Genomic DNA, 15662 nt, shown 5'->3' on the forward strand with positions numbered 1-15662 from the left:
CTTATTAAAGCATGTTCAGAAAGATTGCATTTTTGAATAAATTTAGTTGTCATATCATCAATTTTGGAATCTACTTTGGGAATTTCTGCCTCTTGATGGAGGTCTGCTATTCTTGTGTCGAATGGACGATCTAGGATCATCCTCAACACTCTATTCTGTGCAACCTGGATTTTGTTCCTGTGGGTCTGAGCGCACGATTCCCACACCGGGGCGGCATATAAGATCGCGGGGGCTATGATCTGTTTGTAAACAGCCAGTTTGTTTTGCCTTGAGAGGCGGGATCTGCGGCAAATGAGCGGATACAAACACCTAACCAAGGCGGAGCACTTAACTAGGGTTTTCTCTATGTGCGAGCGGAACAGGAGCTTCTCATCGAACAACATCCCGAGATAAGTAACATCAGTGGACCACTCGACCCTTGTACCATCCATTATTACGGTACAGGAGGGAGACGGTTTAAGTTTTGGTGATTGTCTGTGAAGGAACATGATCGCTTGGGTTTTCGAGGCGTTGATTTTGATTTTCCACGAGGTGGCATAATCAGTAAAGGTGTCAAGGCATCGTTGCAGCTTGTTCGTAATTTCACGAGGCATCCTACCCTTGACGGCTATCGCGGTGTCATCTGCGAACAGAAAGAACACGCAACCGTCTCCTAGAGGAGGGATGTCCGACGTGTAGATGCTGTAAAGCAGTGGTCCCAGCAGACTCCCTTGCGGAACACCTGCTGGGATCGGAAATTGTCCCGAAAGGGAACTATTCAACGACACCCTGAACGACCTTTGCTGGAGATAGTTACGGGTGATTTTCACAAGGTATGGTGGAAAGTTGGAGTTACAAAGCTTGTATATAAGTCCGTCGTGCCAGACATTGTCAAACGCCTTTTCGACGTCTAACAAGGCCATGGCTGTGGACTTGGATACAGCTTTGTTACTTCGGATGTTATTCATCACCCGCACTAGCTGATGATTGGTGGAATGCCCCTTGCGGAACCCGAACTGTTCCGGAAGAAGAATGTCATGTTCCTCCACAAACTTGTTTAGTCGGCTGAGGATCAATTTTTCGAATGAGCAGAGGCATGATAGCAGCGCTTATTTATATCTTTTCAGGTTCAAGCAGAATGATAGGCAACCAAGTGGTATTCGTTTGGGATGACTGGGTTTGGGAAAAAGGCTTATTTCATGAAATCAGTGATAAAATTATCATTTGTACATTTTCAATAGTTTAATTACAGAAAAATTGGAAAAATATTTATTTCAACAGGTTCGTAATGTAATATCCTATCGATTGGCGTATTTAGATTTTAATTTCATCTATAAATGACAAAGTTACAAGCGTTCAAAACCTAACACTCCTTCACCACACATATTTTTTGATTTGCACCCCAGTATAGTCGACAAAGACGTAGTTCTACGTCAAAAAGCTATAGAAAGAAGGTCGCTGCTTAGGTTGCCGAGAATACGTAAATTCCCCTATATTCGTGATTTCTGAGTTTCGGAATCTACACAAATTGTGTACGCTGCACAGTAGGCCTGGTCGCTTTTATATTTGTGTCATATAGGGTAAATGGATGTAATGTCGGTATAAATGCCCCTAATTTGGGCCCATACATAAATTCAGCAATCGACTAAATTTTCAGTGGCGACCAAAAATATCTACACGGTGAATGAGAACCACCTAAATTTGAGTTTAGTTCACTCATAATCGCCAAAATGCAGGAACTCAGCGATGAATAAATTTGTGAAAAACCCTAGGAAAAACCTAAAAAATCTGCCGGAAAATGAGGAAATTGACGAAAATTTTATTCAGTCTCGGAGTAGTATCAATGGACTGAGTGAATCCAATCTTTACTTTTCTCAAATTCGAGAATTTTTCCCTGGAAAATCCTGGGAAAACATGAGGCAAATTTAGTCATCGCTGAGTTCCTGCACTTTATGTGATTTATGAGTTGACTAAACTAAAATTTGGGTTGTTCTCATTCGACGTGTATTAGTACCGTCCCAATGACGCGTTCATCTAGATAAAATTGATAAATAGCAGATTTTTAGCGATGGGCTCAATCTTAGATAGACCAACATAAGAGCCATTTCCCTTATCTAAACAATTAATATTGTCAAGAAAAATGGTAGACGAACGTCTACAATTTTCCAATTCTTCCATGTATTGACTGTGTATGTATAGTCTAGATTAGACATAAAATCCGAGTTTTATTGGATCAATACCATGGGAAAGATCAAAACTTGATAAGATTCTCATGCAGTGAAGGAATGACCATTACGAAATGTATGGAAATGTGTCATAGATTATCAGGTTATAGGACAATCTTTGATGATTGGTCGTAAATCTAACTTGCACCCAGTTCAAACAAAATCCAGACAATGAAACGTAATATTAAAACGATGAAGTTCTCGGTAAATCTTGGAACCTCCTTTACTGCATAGCTACTCAGATTTACGGTCCTATCCGTGTTTTTTAGTCATAAGAGTGGAACGACGGGCAGGAGTCTAGAATGAGCTTCCAAAAGAAGCTTCTTTAAGAATCTTCTTATGAAGCTTCTTCTAAAATCTTCTTTACGAGTTTTTTTTTTATAAACTTTTTATTTATTATCTTCTTTTAGAAGCTTATTTTAGATGCATCCCCGTCGCTCTGCTCCTGTGACTAAATTAAGACTCGTGCAGGACAGTAAATCTGAGTAGCTACGCAGTGAAAAAGCCTTTTAACAAGATTTAAGGAGAATTTATCGTTTTAATTTTGCGAAAACCATTTTTTCTTATGTAGGGGAAATGGATGCAATGTCGGCCTAAATGCACCTAATTTGGGCCCATACATAAATTCAGCAATCGACTAAATTTTCAATAGCGACCAAAAATATCCATTAGTACCGTCCCAATGAAGCGTTCATCTAGATAAAATTGATAAATAGCAGATTTTTAGCGATGGGCCCAATCTTAGATCAATAGGCCGATATTAGATCCATTTCCCCTAATTAGTAAATAAATGTCAAATCTAGAAGTTAAGCAAAAAACCTCAATTTTTTTTTAAATTTTTTATTCTCATAAATGTTTAAAACTAAATAAATTAGGTACCTTGTTTCTATAGTGCCCACACTTTAACGTAATCCACTTGGAATGATGCATCTTTGCTGTCATTTTCATCCAGCTTCCACGTGGGCAACCAACTATTTTTATTAGTCCAGAATTCTTTGATTGCCACTGGTGATTGGTTGCTCCAGGGTTTGGCTGCATCTTTGTTTATCGCAGGAGCGTCGGGGAAGTAACCGTTTGTACCGCCAACGGCCAAATTCATGAGGATATAGAATTCTTCATCAAACGGTGCCATCTTTCCTCCGGTGACCCAAGGATTTGGTGTTCCAGGAGCACGTTCTTCAAAGTTTCCACGTTCCCAGAAATTACCCTCTGCCATAAGTACCTGTTCGTCGTCAACACTGAATTTCATGAAGTCGGGAGTCCATTCCATCTGGAACCGATGGAAGTCCTTGTTGAATCCTTCACCTGGTGGAGAGTTCTTCGCCTCAGAAGTAGTCTCAAACCCATTCAAGGACGGGTTCGGCCCAAAGTGCATAGTTGATCCTACTTGCTCAACACCAATATGCGTGCCGTCCGCACCGCGATAGTCAAGATTGCCACGCCCTTCCATGAGATCTATTTCTCCAGATGTCGGCCATGTTCCATACTGATTGAGCTTTGGCATCAACCAAAGTGCAGGCCATAACCAATCGCCAGTAGGAAGTTTCGCGCGAATTTCAAGTTTTCCGTATTTGAAGTTAAACGATCGAACCGTGCGCAAGCGAGCGCTTTTGATGGGGTTCAAGTAGTTGTCAGTATTGCCCATGCGCTCACATCCATACCATGCGGGGTTTGTACAGCTAAGAAAGCAATTCTCAGTAAAATTTGGCAACAATCCAACTTAATTCGTTCACTTACTAGTCGTAGGGGCTTCCACCGTGGAGATTGAGTGTACCAGTAGTAAGAAATTCTTCTCCCATCTCATCAGTCAACAGGGTAGGTCGAATGATCAGAGTTCCGTCTTCTACATACGAATTTCGGCGACTGTTAAGGTAATATTGGAACTCCCAATTCTGTAGATGAAAAAGTAAGTTAGAATAAAAGCATCTTGTTAACATCACTGTAAACATACGCCACCACCTCCGACTGTATGTTCGTGCTCCCATTTCTCCAAGCTCAGTTTATCGAAGTTATCCTCGAAAATCAAATCTCCAGGACAAAACTGCGCCTGTTTCACGAGCGTTCCACTTGCGGTCGTCACGGACGCTTTTTCACACTGAAGAACTGGTCCACCGGAATCATCACGAGTTGGTTGCTCACTACTGTTACTATCGCCCGCATACGCATCGATGCAAACTGCTATCAAGGCGACTGATAAAGCCACAATGATAGCCAGATAGATTATACTTTTCCTATCCAGAAATGACATTGCTCTAACGGTCGCCAAGTACCTAATGTCGCGAAAATTACCCGAGCGTAGCCTTTTATTGACCGACAGATCGATGAACCAATTCATTAAGTAAGACGGAGATATCTTTAAGAAATAAAAAGCCTAATCTGCAAATCGTTTCAAGATAATTCTCTACATCCACATGCGCTGGCTAGCGCCCAAAAGCAATTACCCCACGAGCTTTGTTCGCATACCAATCTTCACGTGACATCTATTCTCAGTCAGGGTTACTTTCATTAATTTTGCATAAACAATGTTTTATGGTTTTATGGAATCATAAGATGATATAATCATTGGTGTAACTAAGAGGGGGCTAGGAGGGGCTCTCCTTGAATATTTGTAGCCTCATCTAGAAACGTTACTACAATTACAACGGTTATAATGATATTTTGAATTTGTAAGTACAAGAAGCGGTTGTCAGGAATGTGCTGTACACATAAAACTTGCCGATTTTGCTTTGATGAAGCGAAGAATAATGAATGGGTGAAATAAAATGATAAAATCGCTTATTGCGACCATAATGAAAAATAGGCAGGTTTTATGCGTCAAACACAAACTTTTAAAAATTATTGTGTTAGCTCGAAATCAAAAATATCTTTATAATATCTTATAACTCCATAATATCCCATAAAACATTTTTTATGCGAAATGAATGGTAGTAACCCTCTTCTGGTCGCGGTAGTATTATGTCCCCAACACAGAAAAAAAACCCTGTTCTGGGCAATCACTAGCTAGTGTTAATGTTATTTATTGTATGATCTACGAGTTGTAATTGTAAGATAAAATCTTGTAGACTAAGACATGGTTTCTAATTATCCACTCAATCGGATAGTTCTCGAACGAATTTATATCGGGGATATGAAGAAAATAAGGTCATCCTACAAATTTTCCTATTCACTCGCACCGTATTTTTCTTACAAAAAAAAAAACGATTTGAACGCGACCGTAAAGAAGAATAGGGTAAACGCTCCTATAGTTGCGGTACGTTAGAAGCGTTAGGTTCCTATAGTTGTGGAGACGCAAACACAACTATAGGAACCTAACGCTTCTAACGTACCGCAACTATAGGAGCGTTTCCCCTATGGGTGAAATTTTGTTTTGGGAAAACTCGGAAGTTTCGTAAATAGCCAATCAAAATTGGATTTATCCACTTATGGTCTGACTCTTATATCATAATCAAAATCGCTGGAAGAATATTTGAGATACGACGAATGAATTTTCGAACAATTGTAAATCTTTAGAATAATACTTGATCTACACAGTTCGAAAAAGTAGGGTAAATTACTGTCACTATGATGCATATAAATGGAGCATCATATATCATACAAGTTTACATTGTCGATTGTGTAAATTATGAGGCATGTCATGATATATTACATATATTGTATGCAACCGTCCATCATGGTGCTAGTTTACGTACCTTATCGAAAATCCATGAATATAATCCTAATTCTATAATATTCTTCGAAGTTTTCCGAAATTCTCAGAAGGATACTTTACTATGCGCTTCTATGATTTATCATTGGCTCATACAAAGTTGCCTAATGTTTATGTAAGTTCACTGATTTTTTACCAAGTTTGCAACTTGAACGAATTCCCTATAACTTTAACAATGTTCCCTGCTCATCTACAAAATTCACTTAACTTTTGGAAATCTTCGTCAACTACATTTTTTTTACGAAATTCTCTACACTGTTATGAAGTTTGCTGAGCTTCTATTAGGGTGCCTGAACTTTTAAAACAATCCCTGCACTTCACATACTTCATATAGAGTTTTACGAAGTTCCTCAAATTGCAACATGCTCCACTATGACGTGTTCCGTTGATTTTGCTAACTTGTTTTCTACTGAACTTGTCTGAAATTCTCTGAACTACCTATATAAAGACAATGGAAACACCGAGAAGCTGGTACGTAATGGGATAAACACCGTTGGAGTCTCGTTTCGTGGTGTCGTTAACGTTTCAATTCAAATTTCGATAATACAAACTATTACTTTATTACGGTGTCTGAACTAAATAAAAACCTACAAAAACAGCTGAACCGTGTTTCGTTTCGATTCCTACAATTTAATATAACAAGTAGGGGAAATGGATGCAATTTCGGTCTAAATGCCCCTAATTTGGGCCCATACATAAATTCAGCAATCGACTAAATTTTCACTAGCGACCAAAAATATCCATTAGTACCGTCCCATTTCATCTAGATAAAATTGATAAATAGCAACTTTTTAGAGCAATTTCCCCTATGAAAAAAAAAAACTACAAGGGACAGCCCTATGGGTATGTACGCAATGGTGACGTAGGACTTCGTGGTCTTATATAATAAATGGTAATGTATATTTATTGAGCCAGGTATTAATCTGAATCATATTTTAATTATTTTCCTTACCTCATTTTTATATTTTCATTTTCTGTTATATTCACTATCGTACAGATTTGTCTGGAATCTGATGAAATATTGCTTGGAGCCAATGCCCATGATTGTGCTGGGTAATTAAAATTTTTAATCAACAGATTGCGTTCAACGTATCCACATCGTATAATGGCCACACCAAGCAGACCGCTCGTAAGTCCACCGGAGGAAAGGCTCCTCTCAAACAGATGGCCACCGGAGGAGTGAAGAAGTCTCATCGCTACCGGCCAGGAACTGTCGCTCTGCGTGAGATTCGTCGTTACCAGAAATCGACCGAGCTGCTGACTGCAAGTTGCCTTGTTCGTGAAATCGCCCAGGACTTCAAGACCGATCTGCGCTTCCAGAGCTCGGCCGTTAATGGCCCTACAGGAATCCAGTGAGGCTTTTCATAAGGCAAATCAACTGATTTCTTATCGCGAACCTTGCTAATGCTGCTTTCGAACATTTAAAAGTTCAATAAATCATCAAAACTTCTTTCACGTTGGAAATCGATTTGTGGCCCTGAAAAGGGCTGATTGATTGTTTGGATGGTACGAATTTACTTGGAGCTAGTGTACTTGGTGACGGCCTTGATTCCTTCAGAGAGCGTGCTTGGCCAACTCACCCGGCAGCAGCAGAAGGACAGCAGTTTGGATTTCGCGGGAGGTGATCGTCGAGCGTTTGTTGTATTGAGCCAGACTCAGCAATACGTTCGAAGATGTCATTGACGCAGCTGTTCATGATGCTCATGGCCTTCGACGAGACTCCGGTGTCCGGGTGGACCTGCTTCAACACCTTGTAGATGTAGATGGTATAGCTTTCCTTCCTGCGCTGTCTCCTCTTCTTCGGCTCTTCCTTGGCGATGACTTTCTGCGCCTTTCCGGACTTCTTGGCGGCCTTTCCACTGGTTTTCGGTGCCATAATTAAGCTGTTCGCTTTGGTAGAGAATAAATGACAGTCGTTTTTTTTTTCTTTTTTTTTTCGACTTCAAATGATCTTTATTTCTTGTGTTTGTGTGGTTTACATGTATGAATTTTTCAAGTGACACAGATGCGTCTTTTCAACTTTAGTACATTTGAGATTTTAATTATTATTTACAGTTTCTAGCCCTATCAGGCCTATTTTATAGTATGACCACCTTGGTGGGATTTGTTTGATTTGAATTGGAAAAAGGAGACTACTTATAACTACTATTTACAACTACAACTAACCTACAACTACTATATACACCTAACCTATTATATACAAATTGCTTATCAAAGCATGTTCTGATAAATTACATTTGTGTCTTAATTTCGTTAACTCTTGAATCTATTTTGGAAATTCCTGCCTCTTCGTGTAAATTTGTTATTCTACTGTCGAAAGGACGATCAAGAACCATCCTCAGCACTCTATTCTGAGCAACCTGAATTTTGTTTCTGTGAGTCTGTGCACATGATTCCCACACCGGAGCTGCGTAGAGGATCGCAAGTGCTATTATTTGTTTGTAGACAGCCAGTTTGTTCACCCTTGAGAGGCGGGATCTGCGGCAGATCAGTGGATACAGACACCTAACCAAGGTAGAACACTTGACTACAGTTTTCTCTACATGCGAACGGAAGAGGAGCTTTTCATCGAACAACATCCTGAGATAGGTTACTTCGGCGGCCCACTCAACCCTTGTGCCATTCATGATTACAGTACAAGATGGAGCCGGTTTCAGTTTGGGCGATTGCCGATGGAGGAACATGATCGCTTGTGTTTTGGAGGCATTGATTTTGATTTTCCACGTGGTGGCATAATCAGCAAAGGCGTTAAGGCATCGTTGAAGTTTGTTCGTTATTTCGCGAGGCATCCTTCCTTTGACGGCTATTGCGGTATCATCTGCGAACAGGAAAAACACGGAACCGTCTCCGAGGGGAGGAATGGCGGAAGTGTAAATGCTGTAAAGCAAGGGGCCCAGCACACTGCCTTGCGGGACTCCTGCTGGGATGGAAAACGTGTCTGAAAGACAACCATTCAACGATACCTTAAACGACCTTTGCTGGAGGTAGTTACGGGTGATTTTAACCAGATGTAATGGGAAGTTGAAGTTACAAAGCTTGTACACAAGTCCGTCATGCCAAACATTGTCAAACGCCTTTTCAACGTCTAACAAGGCCATGGCTGTGGACTTGGAAACAGCTTTGTTACTTCGGATGTTATTCATCACCCGTACTAGCTGGTGATTGGTGGAGTGCCTCTTTCTGAATCCAAACTGTTCCGAAAGGAGAATGTTATTTTCCTCGACAAACTTGAGCAAACGATTGAGAATGAGTTTCTCGAACCATTTGCTCAGCGTTGAGAGGAGGCTAGTCTGTAGCTTGAAGGCAATGTTGGATCCTTTCCGGGCTTGCGGATTAGTATGATTTTTGCTACTTTCCAGATGCTTGGAAAATAGTGCAGTTTCAAGCATCTGTTGAAGATAGCGGTTAGAAGAGGCTGCACTTTCATGCTTAGTCTCTTCAAGATCAAGTTGAATATACCGTCAAACCCGGGAGCCTTCATGTTCTTGGTGCATTTCAGCGCTGAGCAAATCTGTTGTACTGTAATCATATCCGCCGGAGGCACGACACAAGGGGTGGCATCTAGGTTTTGGACGCATTGCGCAACCTGATCTTCGAGCGGACTTTGGATATTCGAGCCAAGCAAATGCGATGAAGCGACATGCTCGCCGATCGCATTTGCTTCCTCTTGTGGAGTGATTAAAAGCCAATCGTCATCATTTTCGACGTCGGAATGGGTTTGGGATGAGTTTTCAGGACCTTGGCTACCTTCCAGAATGGTCTGGAGCGGTCGTCCAGATTCTGGACAACACGCCCGAAGCTTTCATTTCGGAGTGAGTCCATTTTTGAAGCAGAGCCTGTTCAGATCGGCCATTTCACGTTTTTTCCCCAGATCTCCAGTCCTCTGAAACTGGCGTCTACGAACATTTCTCAGGCGAATCAAAAGTTGGGTGTGGGAATCAATGGCAATAAACTTACCCCTCACAGGAACTCGTCGGACGCACGCCTCGTCAGCCACGGTTATGGCTTGGTGGAGTCCCTCCAACGCTCGGTCGATGTCCTCCACGGTGTCAAGCGGCGGGTTGTCGATGATGTGCCTGTCTACCACGCGTCCAAACTGGGCTCAGTTTACGCGATGGTAGTCCTTGCGCAGGCTTGAAGCAGGAGCCACGTTGCAGCCCAGTTCAGCCACCACCGGTTGGTGGTCGGAGCTGAGTTCGTTCAAGGCTACCGGCTTGGACAAGCCGATATTTGTCAGGAACAGGTCTAGCGTCGATGGGTTTCCCGCCGGTGAGATGAATGTTGGTTCATCCGAAAACCAAATGGAGTACAGCCCATGCTGTGAGTGGTCGAACAGGAGACGACCGTTCTGGTTCTGCTGGTAGTTCCACCAGGCCTCATGGCGAGCATTCAGATCTCCTCCAACTACAAAGCGGGAACCGGTACGGGTGATGGTGGACAGGTCCTTCTTAAATTTAGCCGCTAGTCCACTGCTGGTGGCACACTGTCGAGGGCAGTAGACGGTGATGAACTGGACGTATCCAGTCGACGACTCCACCTCCACACCAAGGGCCTCGATGATAGAGGTGCGGATATGGGACAGAGTGTGGTATTTTATTCCTTTCTTGACGACGACCGCAACACCACCCCCTGGAGCTGGTGCGATCAAGCCGGATAATGTTGTGGTCAGGCAACCAGAAGCTGTCGCCGGACTTTAGATGGGTCTCAGTTAGAAGGCCCACGTCGATGCTGTGCTTGCGGAGGAAGTCGGCAAGCTCAATCTTTTTTGCTCTTACAGAGCAAGCATTCCAGGTGACGATAGTTAGCGGTTTAGACGCCATATTGGATGATGAACTTACCGAGCATTAGGATCTGTTCGGGCTTATTGCGACACTTACTAAGAGCACCGGACATGTTGACGAAAATTTCCATCAGTTCATCCGCTGAGAACAGATCGGGGTTGTTGTTTTGCGCTGCTGGTTGTCTCCAGATTCCAGGGGGGATGGAGAGCTTTGGCCAGCAGAATCACCGGAAGTTGCTTGAACAGGATGCACCCGCGAATTTTCTTGACTGTGCTGAGGAGCACGAAGAGGCGGTAAATCCTCCGTCCGAAATGCCGGGACTTTGTCCTTCTTGTTCAGTCCTCGCGTTTGGAGCACTGTCTGTCGGAACCTTGATGTGCACCACCACAGTTGGCGCATTTTAACGCCACGGCTCCATCCGCAAGGCAGTTGGAAGTGGCGTGTTCTTGAGCGCAGTTGCTGCAGCGTGGCTTGATGTTGCAGTTGCGGGTACCGTGTCCAAAATTGAGGCACCGCTGGCACTGCGTTACATCACGATGGCCGCCACGGTATGGCTCCTACGGTACGATGATGGAGTAGATCGATCGGATGGCTTGCAGCGCATTGAGAGTCACCGTTCCTTTCTGGAAGTGCACCAGGAAGAGACAATCCGGGTACGTCTTCACGTTTTCGTCTCTCCTTTTCATTTGGAAGACAGCGATTGGGGCTAGCTTGTACCGGTTGATTTCAGCTTCGACCATCTTGGGGTCGAAGTTTGGTAGACCCCTGATGACTACCTTGAAGGGCTTCTCACCGGGGATGTCGTGCGTGAAGAATTCCGCCTTGGAATCCTTCAGATATTTCACGGCCACTTCGTACTCCGCTTTCGTTCGCAGCATCACCTTGGTGCCGATCCTGCCAAGCTTAAACTCAGCTGCAACGCCCAGCGATGAGAGATCGCCAATCAGCGTGTTGAGTGGTACTTGCTTCACCTTGCACTTGCAGGAAGCTTGAATTTCGCCGCACTCGGGCCGGCAGAATTCTCGGTTTCGACGGCGTCACCGAAGTCACCGATGTCGCTGGCGGTCGTCGCGGTAACATCGTCGCGTCCGCTCATACCATCGGACTGTCCTTGATTCTTCTTCCTCTTTTTCGTCCGCTTCACCGGGACTGGGTTGGTATTACCAACATCGGTGGGAAGAGTAGCGTACCTATTTGAGGTAGGTACCGAGCTACCCTCACCACTGTCCTTCTTCTCCGCTTGGTCACGAAGTCTGCTCCGGGAGCGCTGTCTTCCCATCACGTGATGCGACCGACACCACTGACGACGCGACGTGCAGTATATATGCGTACGTTTGTAACAAACTATAGGTTTATCGAACAACTCGACAGAGCGAGCAAAGACCGAACTGTACTGCTTGACGTTCAAGCAGAGAATGAATGATAGTCGTTTCGACGGTGGTGTCTCGTTTTAACCCCGTAGCATAAGAAGCGAAACTCCTCCCCTTTTCAGTATTTTGCTACCCACTGTATGTATTGTACCCTCCCTGTATTAATAATATGCTACTCGACGCAGTTAAATAAACCGACCTATCTGGTCGGTCTGTTCGCCATCCACGCCAAGCGTGTCACAGTTATGCCAAAGGACATTCAGCTGGCTCTTCGTATTTGTGGTGAACGCTCTTAATTTCTCCGTCGAAATGTATCAAAACCGGCCCTTTTCAGAGCCACTAAAAGATTCCACAAGAGAGTTGGGAAGGAAATTTCTGCTTCTTACAATTGATCGCATCACAGTGAATCCTGATCTAAAAATTGCAACCAGCTAGTGCCCTAGAACCAAAAGCGGTGCGATGCTATGACGATGACTGTAAGGGGCTTAGAAACAGAAGCCAATTCTCTTTTTCGATTTCCTCTTTTGTGATGACCATGGCTTCCTATTTCGCTCTATTTCTGCTATGCTCTTCCATCATCCACAACAATAAACGTATCAATGAATGTGTTTGCCATCGAGTTAACGTTATCTGACCGTGCACTTCGTAGTTGCTCCTCCGTGAATGATCACAACTAATCCACTTGCACAGAGAACTACATAGATGGGTGCATGGGATAAGCTTTCCATCTTCAATGTACAAGCACATTAATTCAATCTATAGATCAATTCACAGCGCCGGCCACGTCCTCACGGTCTTTTGGGGAGGGAAGGATGATGAGTTCGACGTCCGGTTGTTACTAGAGACCGAGAATACCTCTACATCTCCACGGCTGTCTCGGGAAGGATAGTTTTGTAAGTGAGGTAGGTTATTTTTAGTTTAGGATTCACTGTGGTAAGTGATGCGATCAGTTAAAGCAGAATTTGTTTTTTATTTAAATCTAGTGGGGATAGAATTAGGCAAAGTGAAAAATAGCAAGGAAGGGGCAGGCCTGGGATTGAACCTTCTGCTCAGTAAGCAGAAACGGTAACCACTGAACTACCGAACCTCGTCGTAATGCTACATCGACATGTTTCGTCTACTTACTACTCTCTGACGACTGTGCTGGGGAAGCAGCATATGCATGTACGTAATTGGTGACATTTACTACTTTTTCAATAGTTTTTTGTTGAACATAAACTGTCAAAAAAAAACAAAAGCCGGGAAACAAGGTCCGTACCCTCAGGTCATGAGATTTGCTCAGTTTGTATGAAAAAGCAGCACGTTGAGGATCCTTCCTCGAGGAAGGTGGAAAAACTCGTGGAAGCAAATTTAACAACTTTGATATACTGCATTTTGTGGTTTTTGCAAATGCAAACGGTTCATCCAAGAAGATGCACTTCAATCATGTCGAAAATCTTATGTAATTGTTATGGCCACAAAAATAAACAAATGCAGTAAAACCAGCGCAATGTCAGTTCATGCACTGTATTAATGATAATTTTGACCTTTTTGGTAAGTAATATTACACTATATTGTTGACACTATTGAAGTGCATCCACTTTTATGTGATATCAAAATTATTTTTTTGCTGTGCATTGTCGCACTGTTTTGAAATATAGCTATAAGATCGGTGACTTAGGAACTATTTATACTATTTATTGACGGATTTACAAAGCCCACACTCTTACGTAATCCACTTGTAAGGACGCTTCTTTGCTGTCGTTTTCATCCAGTTCCCAGGTAGGCAACCAATCTTCTCTGGAAGACCAGAAATCTCCTCTACCGGTTGGGGAATTATTGATCCATGGTTTGGGTTTGCCATTATTTGTAGCTGGGGCATCTGGGAAATATCCATTAGTACCACCAACGGCCAGATTCATGATAACATGAAACTCTTCATCAAACGGTGCCATCTTTCCTCCACTCATCCACGGATTTGGTGTTCCCGGTGCCCGTTCGTCAAAGTTACCTCGTTGCCAGAAATTACCGTCAGCCATAAGCAGCTGCTCGTCATCAATACTGAATTTCATGTATTCAGGAGTCCATTCAAGCTGGTACCGGTGAAAGTCCTTGTTGAAGCCTTGATCGGGAGCAGTGTTTCTCGCTGCACTAGTGGTTTCAAATCCATTCAAGGACGGGTTCGGTCCAAAGTGCATAGTTGATCCTACTTGCTCAACACCAATATGCGTGCCGTCCGCACCGCGATAGTCAAGATTGCCACGACCTTCCATGAGATCGATTTCTCCAGAGGATGGCCATGTTCCATACTGGTTTAGCTTCGGCATCAACCAAAGTGCAGGCCATAACCAATCGCCAGTAGGAAGTTTCGCCCGAACCTCCAGTTTGCCATACTTGAAATTGAATGATCGCAGTGTGCGAAGACGAGCACTTTTGATTGGATTCAAGGGATTGTCCGGAGTTCCCGTGCGCTCACAACCATCCCAAGCTGGATTTGTGCAGCTGTAAAAACAATAGGTATATGGTTAGGAATCAAAATCAAACCCAAAATCGAATGACCTCACAAATCATAAGGCGATCCGCCGTGCAAATTCAAAGTTCCACTGTTAAGGAATTCCTCTCCGGTTTCATCCGACAGCAATGTGGGACGAATGTACAATGTTCCATTTTCCACATAGGAATTCCGACGGTTGTTCAGGTAGTACTGGAACTCCCAGTTCTAGTGAAAATAAAAAAATGTCACACTGGATATCTATTCCATCAATTGGACGATAAAATACTTACGCCACCACCACCGACGGTATGCTCATGTTCCCATTTTTCCAAATCCAGCTTATCAAAATTATCTTCGAAAATCAGTTCTCCCGAACAGAAAAACTTCCGACTAACTACCGACCCACTGGCCGTCGTAACAGACGGATTTTTGCATCTTACTCTACTGTGACTGGAATCCGCGTGTGCACCATTGAAGACAAGTAATACCGCCAAGGCAGTTAACAAAATTGCACTTCCTCGGGGAAGTAACATTGTTCTCACGACGTTTGATTTCATATAACTCGCTCCACTGAAGCGGAGGCTGCCTTTTATTGACCAACGTGATGAATAGGAAAATAGATAATGAATAAATATGTCAATGAGCATATGATGATGATATGAGATGAATACCTAATCAGAAGGTTGTCCATTAGGGTGGATCGAGTTTTTATCGCGGTTCACAACCCTTGCTCTTTCAATCTGTATTGAGGTCTCAAACAACTCGGCTAAATTTGAATCAAATTGGTAATGCTATGCATTTGCGGAAGAACTTTAAATTTTGTATGGAAAACTGCATGGGGAAGTTGTTCTGCGTAGTTTTCCCAATACTCAGGACTGGTCAAAATTGAGTAATTTTTAATTTTTGACAAGCAAATGAATAGTTACGTTCCGTTTCTAATGCATTTTCCCTTACAAATTTTAAAGTTCTCCCGCAAATACAGATCATAACCAAATTCGTTCATATTTGGCCCAGCTGATGGGGATCGAAAGAGCAGTGGGTTTTAAAGTTGACCCACCCTAGGGTCCATATTTTTCCCATTTTTTTTTCTTCTATGCAATCTTTTTGTTGTTGGTAAGAACCGGGATT

At 43.0% G+C, this 15662-nt stretch overlaps 3 protein-coding genes across 3 annotated transcripts; 1 reads left to right on the forward strand and 2 right to left on the reverse strand.

Moving 5' to 3' along the window:
• Positions 1–3080: 3080 nt before the first annotated feature.
• Positions 3081–4479, reverse strand: LOC135714558 (beta-1,3-glucan-binding protein-like). Its single transcript, XM_065237941.1, has 3 exons — positions 4156–4479; positions 3942–4096; positions 3081–3883 (listed from the first exon to the last, which is right to left on the reverse strand). Exons 1-3 carry the CDS (start codon positions 4450–4452, stop codon positions 3091–3093), a joined length of 1245 nt encoding a protein of 414 aa, XP_065094013.1. The 5' UTR covers positions 4453–4479; the 3' UTR covers positions 3081–3090.
• A 642-nt stretch (positions 4480–5121) lies between these two features.
• LOC135714561 (uncharacterized) lies at positions 5122–7266 on the forward strand. The gene is made up of 2 exons (XM_065237943.1): positions 5122–5151; positions 6988–7266. Exons 1-2 carry the CDS (start codon positions 5122–5124, stop codon positions 7264–7266), a joined length of 309 nt encoding a protein of 102 aa, XP_065094015.1.
• LOC135714559 (beta-1,3-glucan-binding protein-like) lies at positions 6093–15110 on the reverse strand. The gene is made up of 4 exons (XM_065237942.1): positions 14825–15110; positions 14605–14759; positions 13735–14542; positions 6093–6112 (listed from the first exon to the last, which is right to left on the reverse strand). The coding sequence occupies exons 1-3, from the start codon at positions 15089–15091 to the stop codon at positions 13750–13752; spliced, it is 1215 nt and encodes a 404-aa protein (XP_065094014.1). The 5' UTR covers positions 15092–15110; the 3' UTR covers positions 6093–6112; positions 13735–13749.
• Between the last annotated feature and the right edge of the window lie 552 nt (positions 15111–15662).

This window comes from Ochlerotatus camptorhynchus, unplaced genomic scaffold (assembly GCF_037179485.1).
Source record: "Ochlerotatus camptorhynchus isolate MF236.1 unplaced genomic scaffold, CSIRO-AGI_Acam_v1.1 ptg000665l, whole genome shotgun sequence".
NCBI lineage: Eukaryota > Metazoa > Arthropoda > Insecta > Diptera > Culicidae > Ochlerotatus > Ochlerotatus camptorhynchus.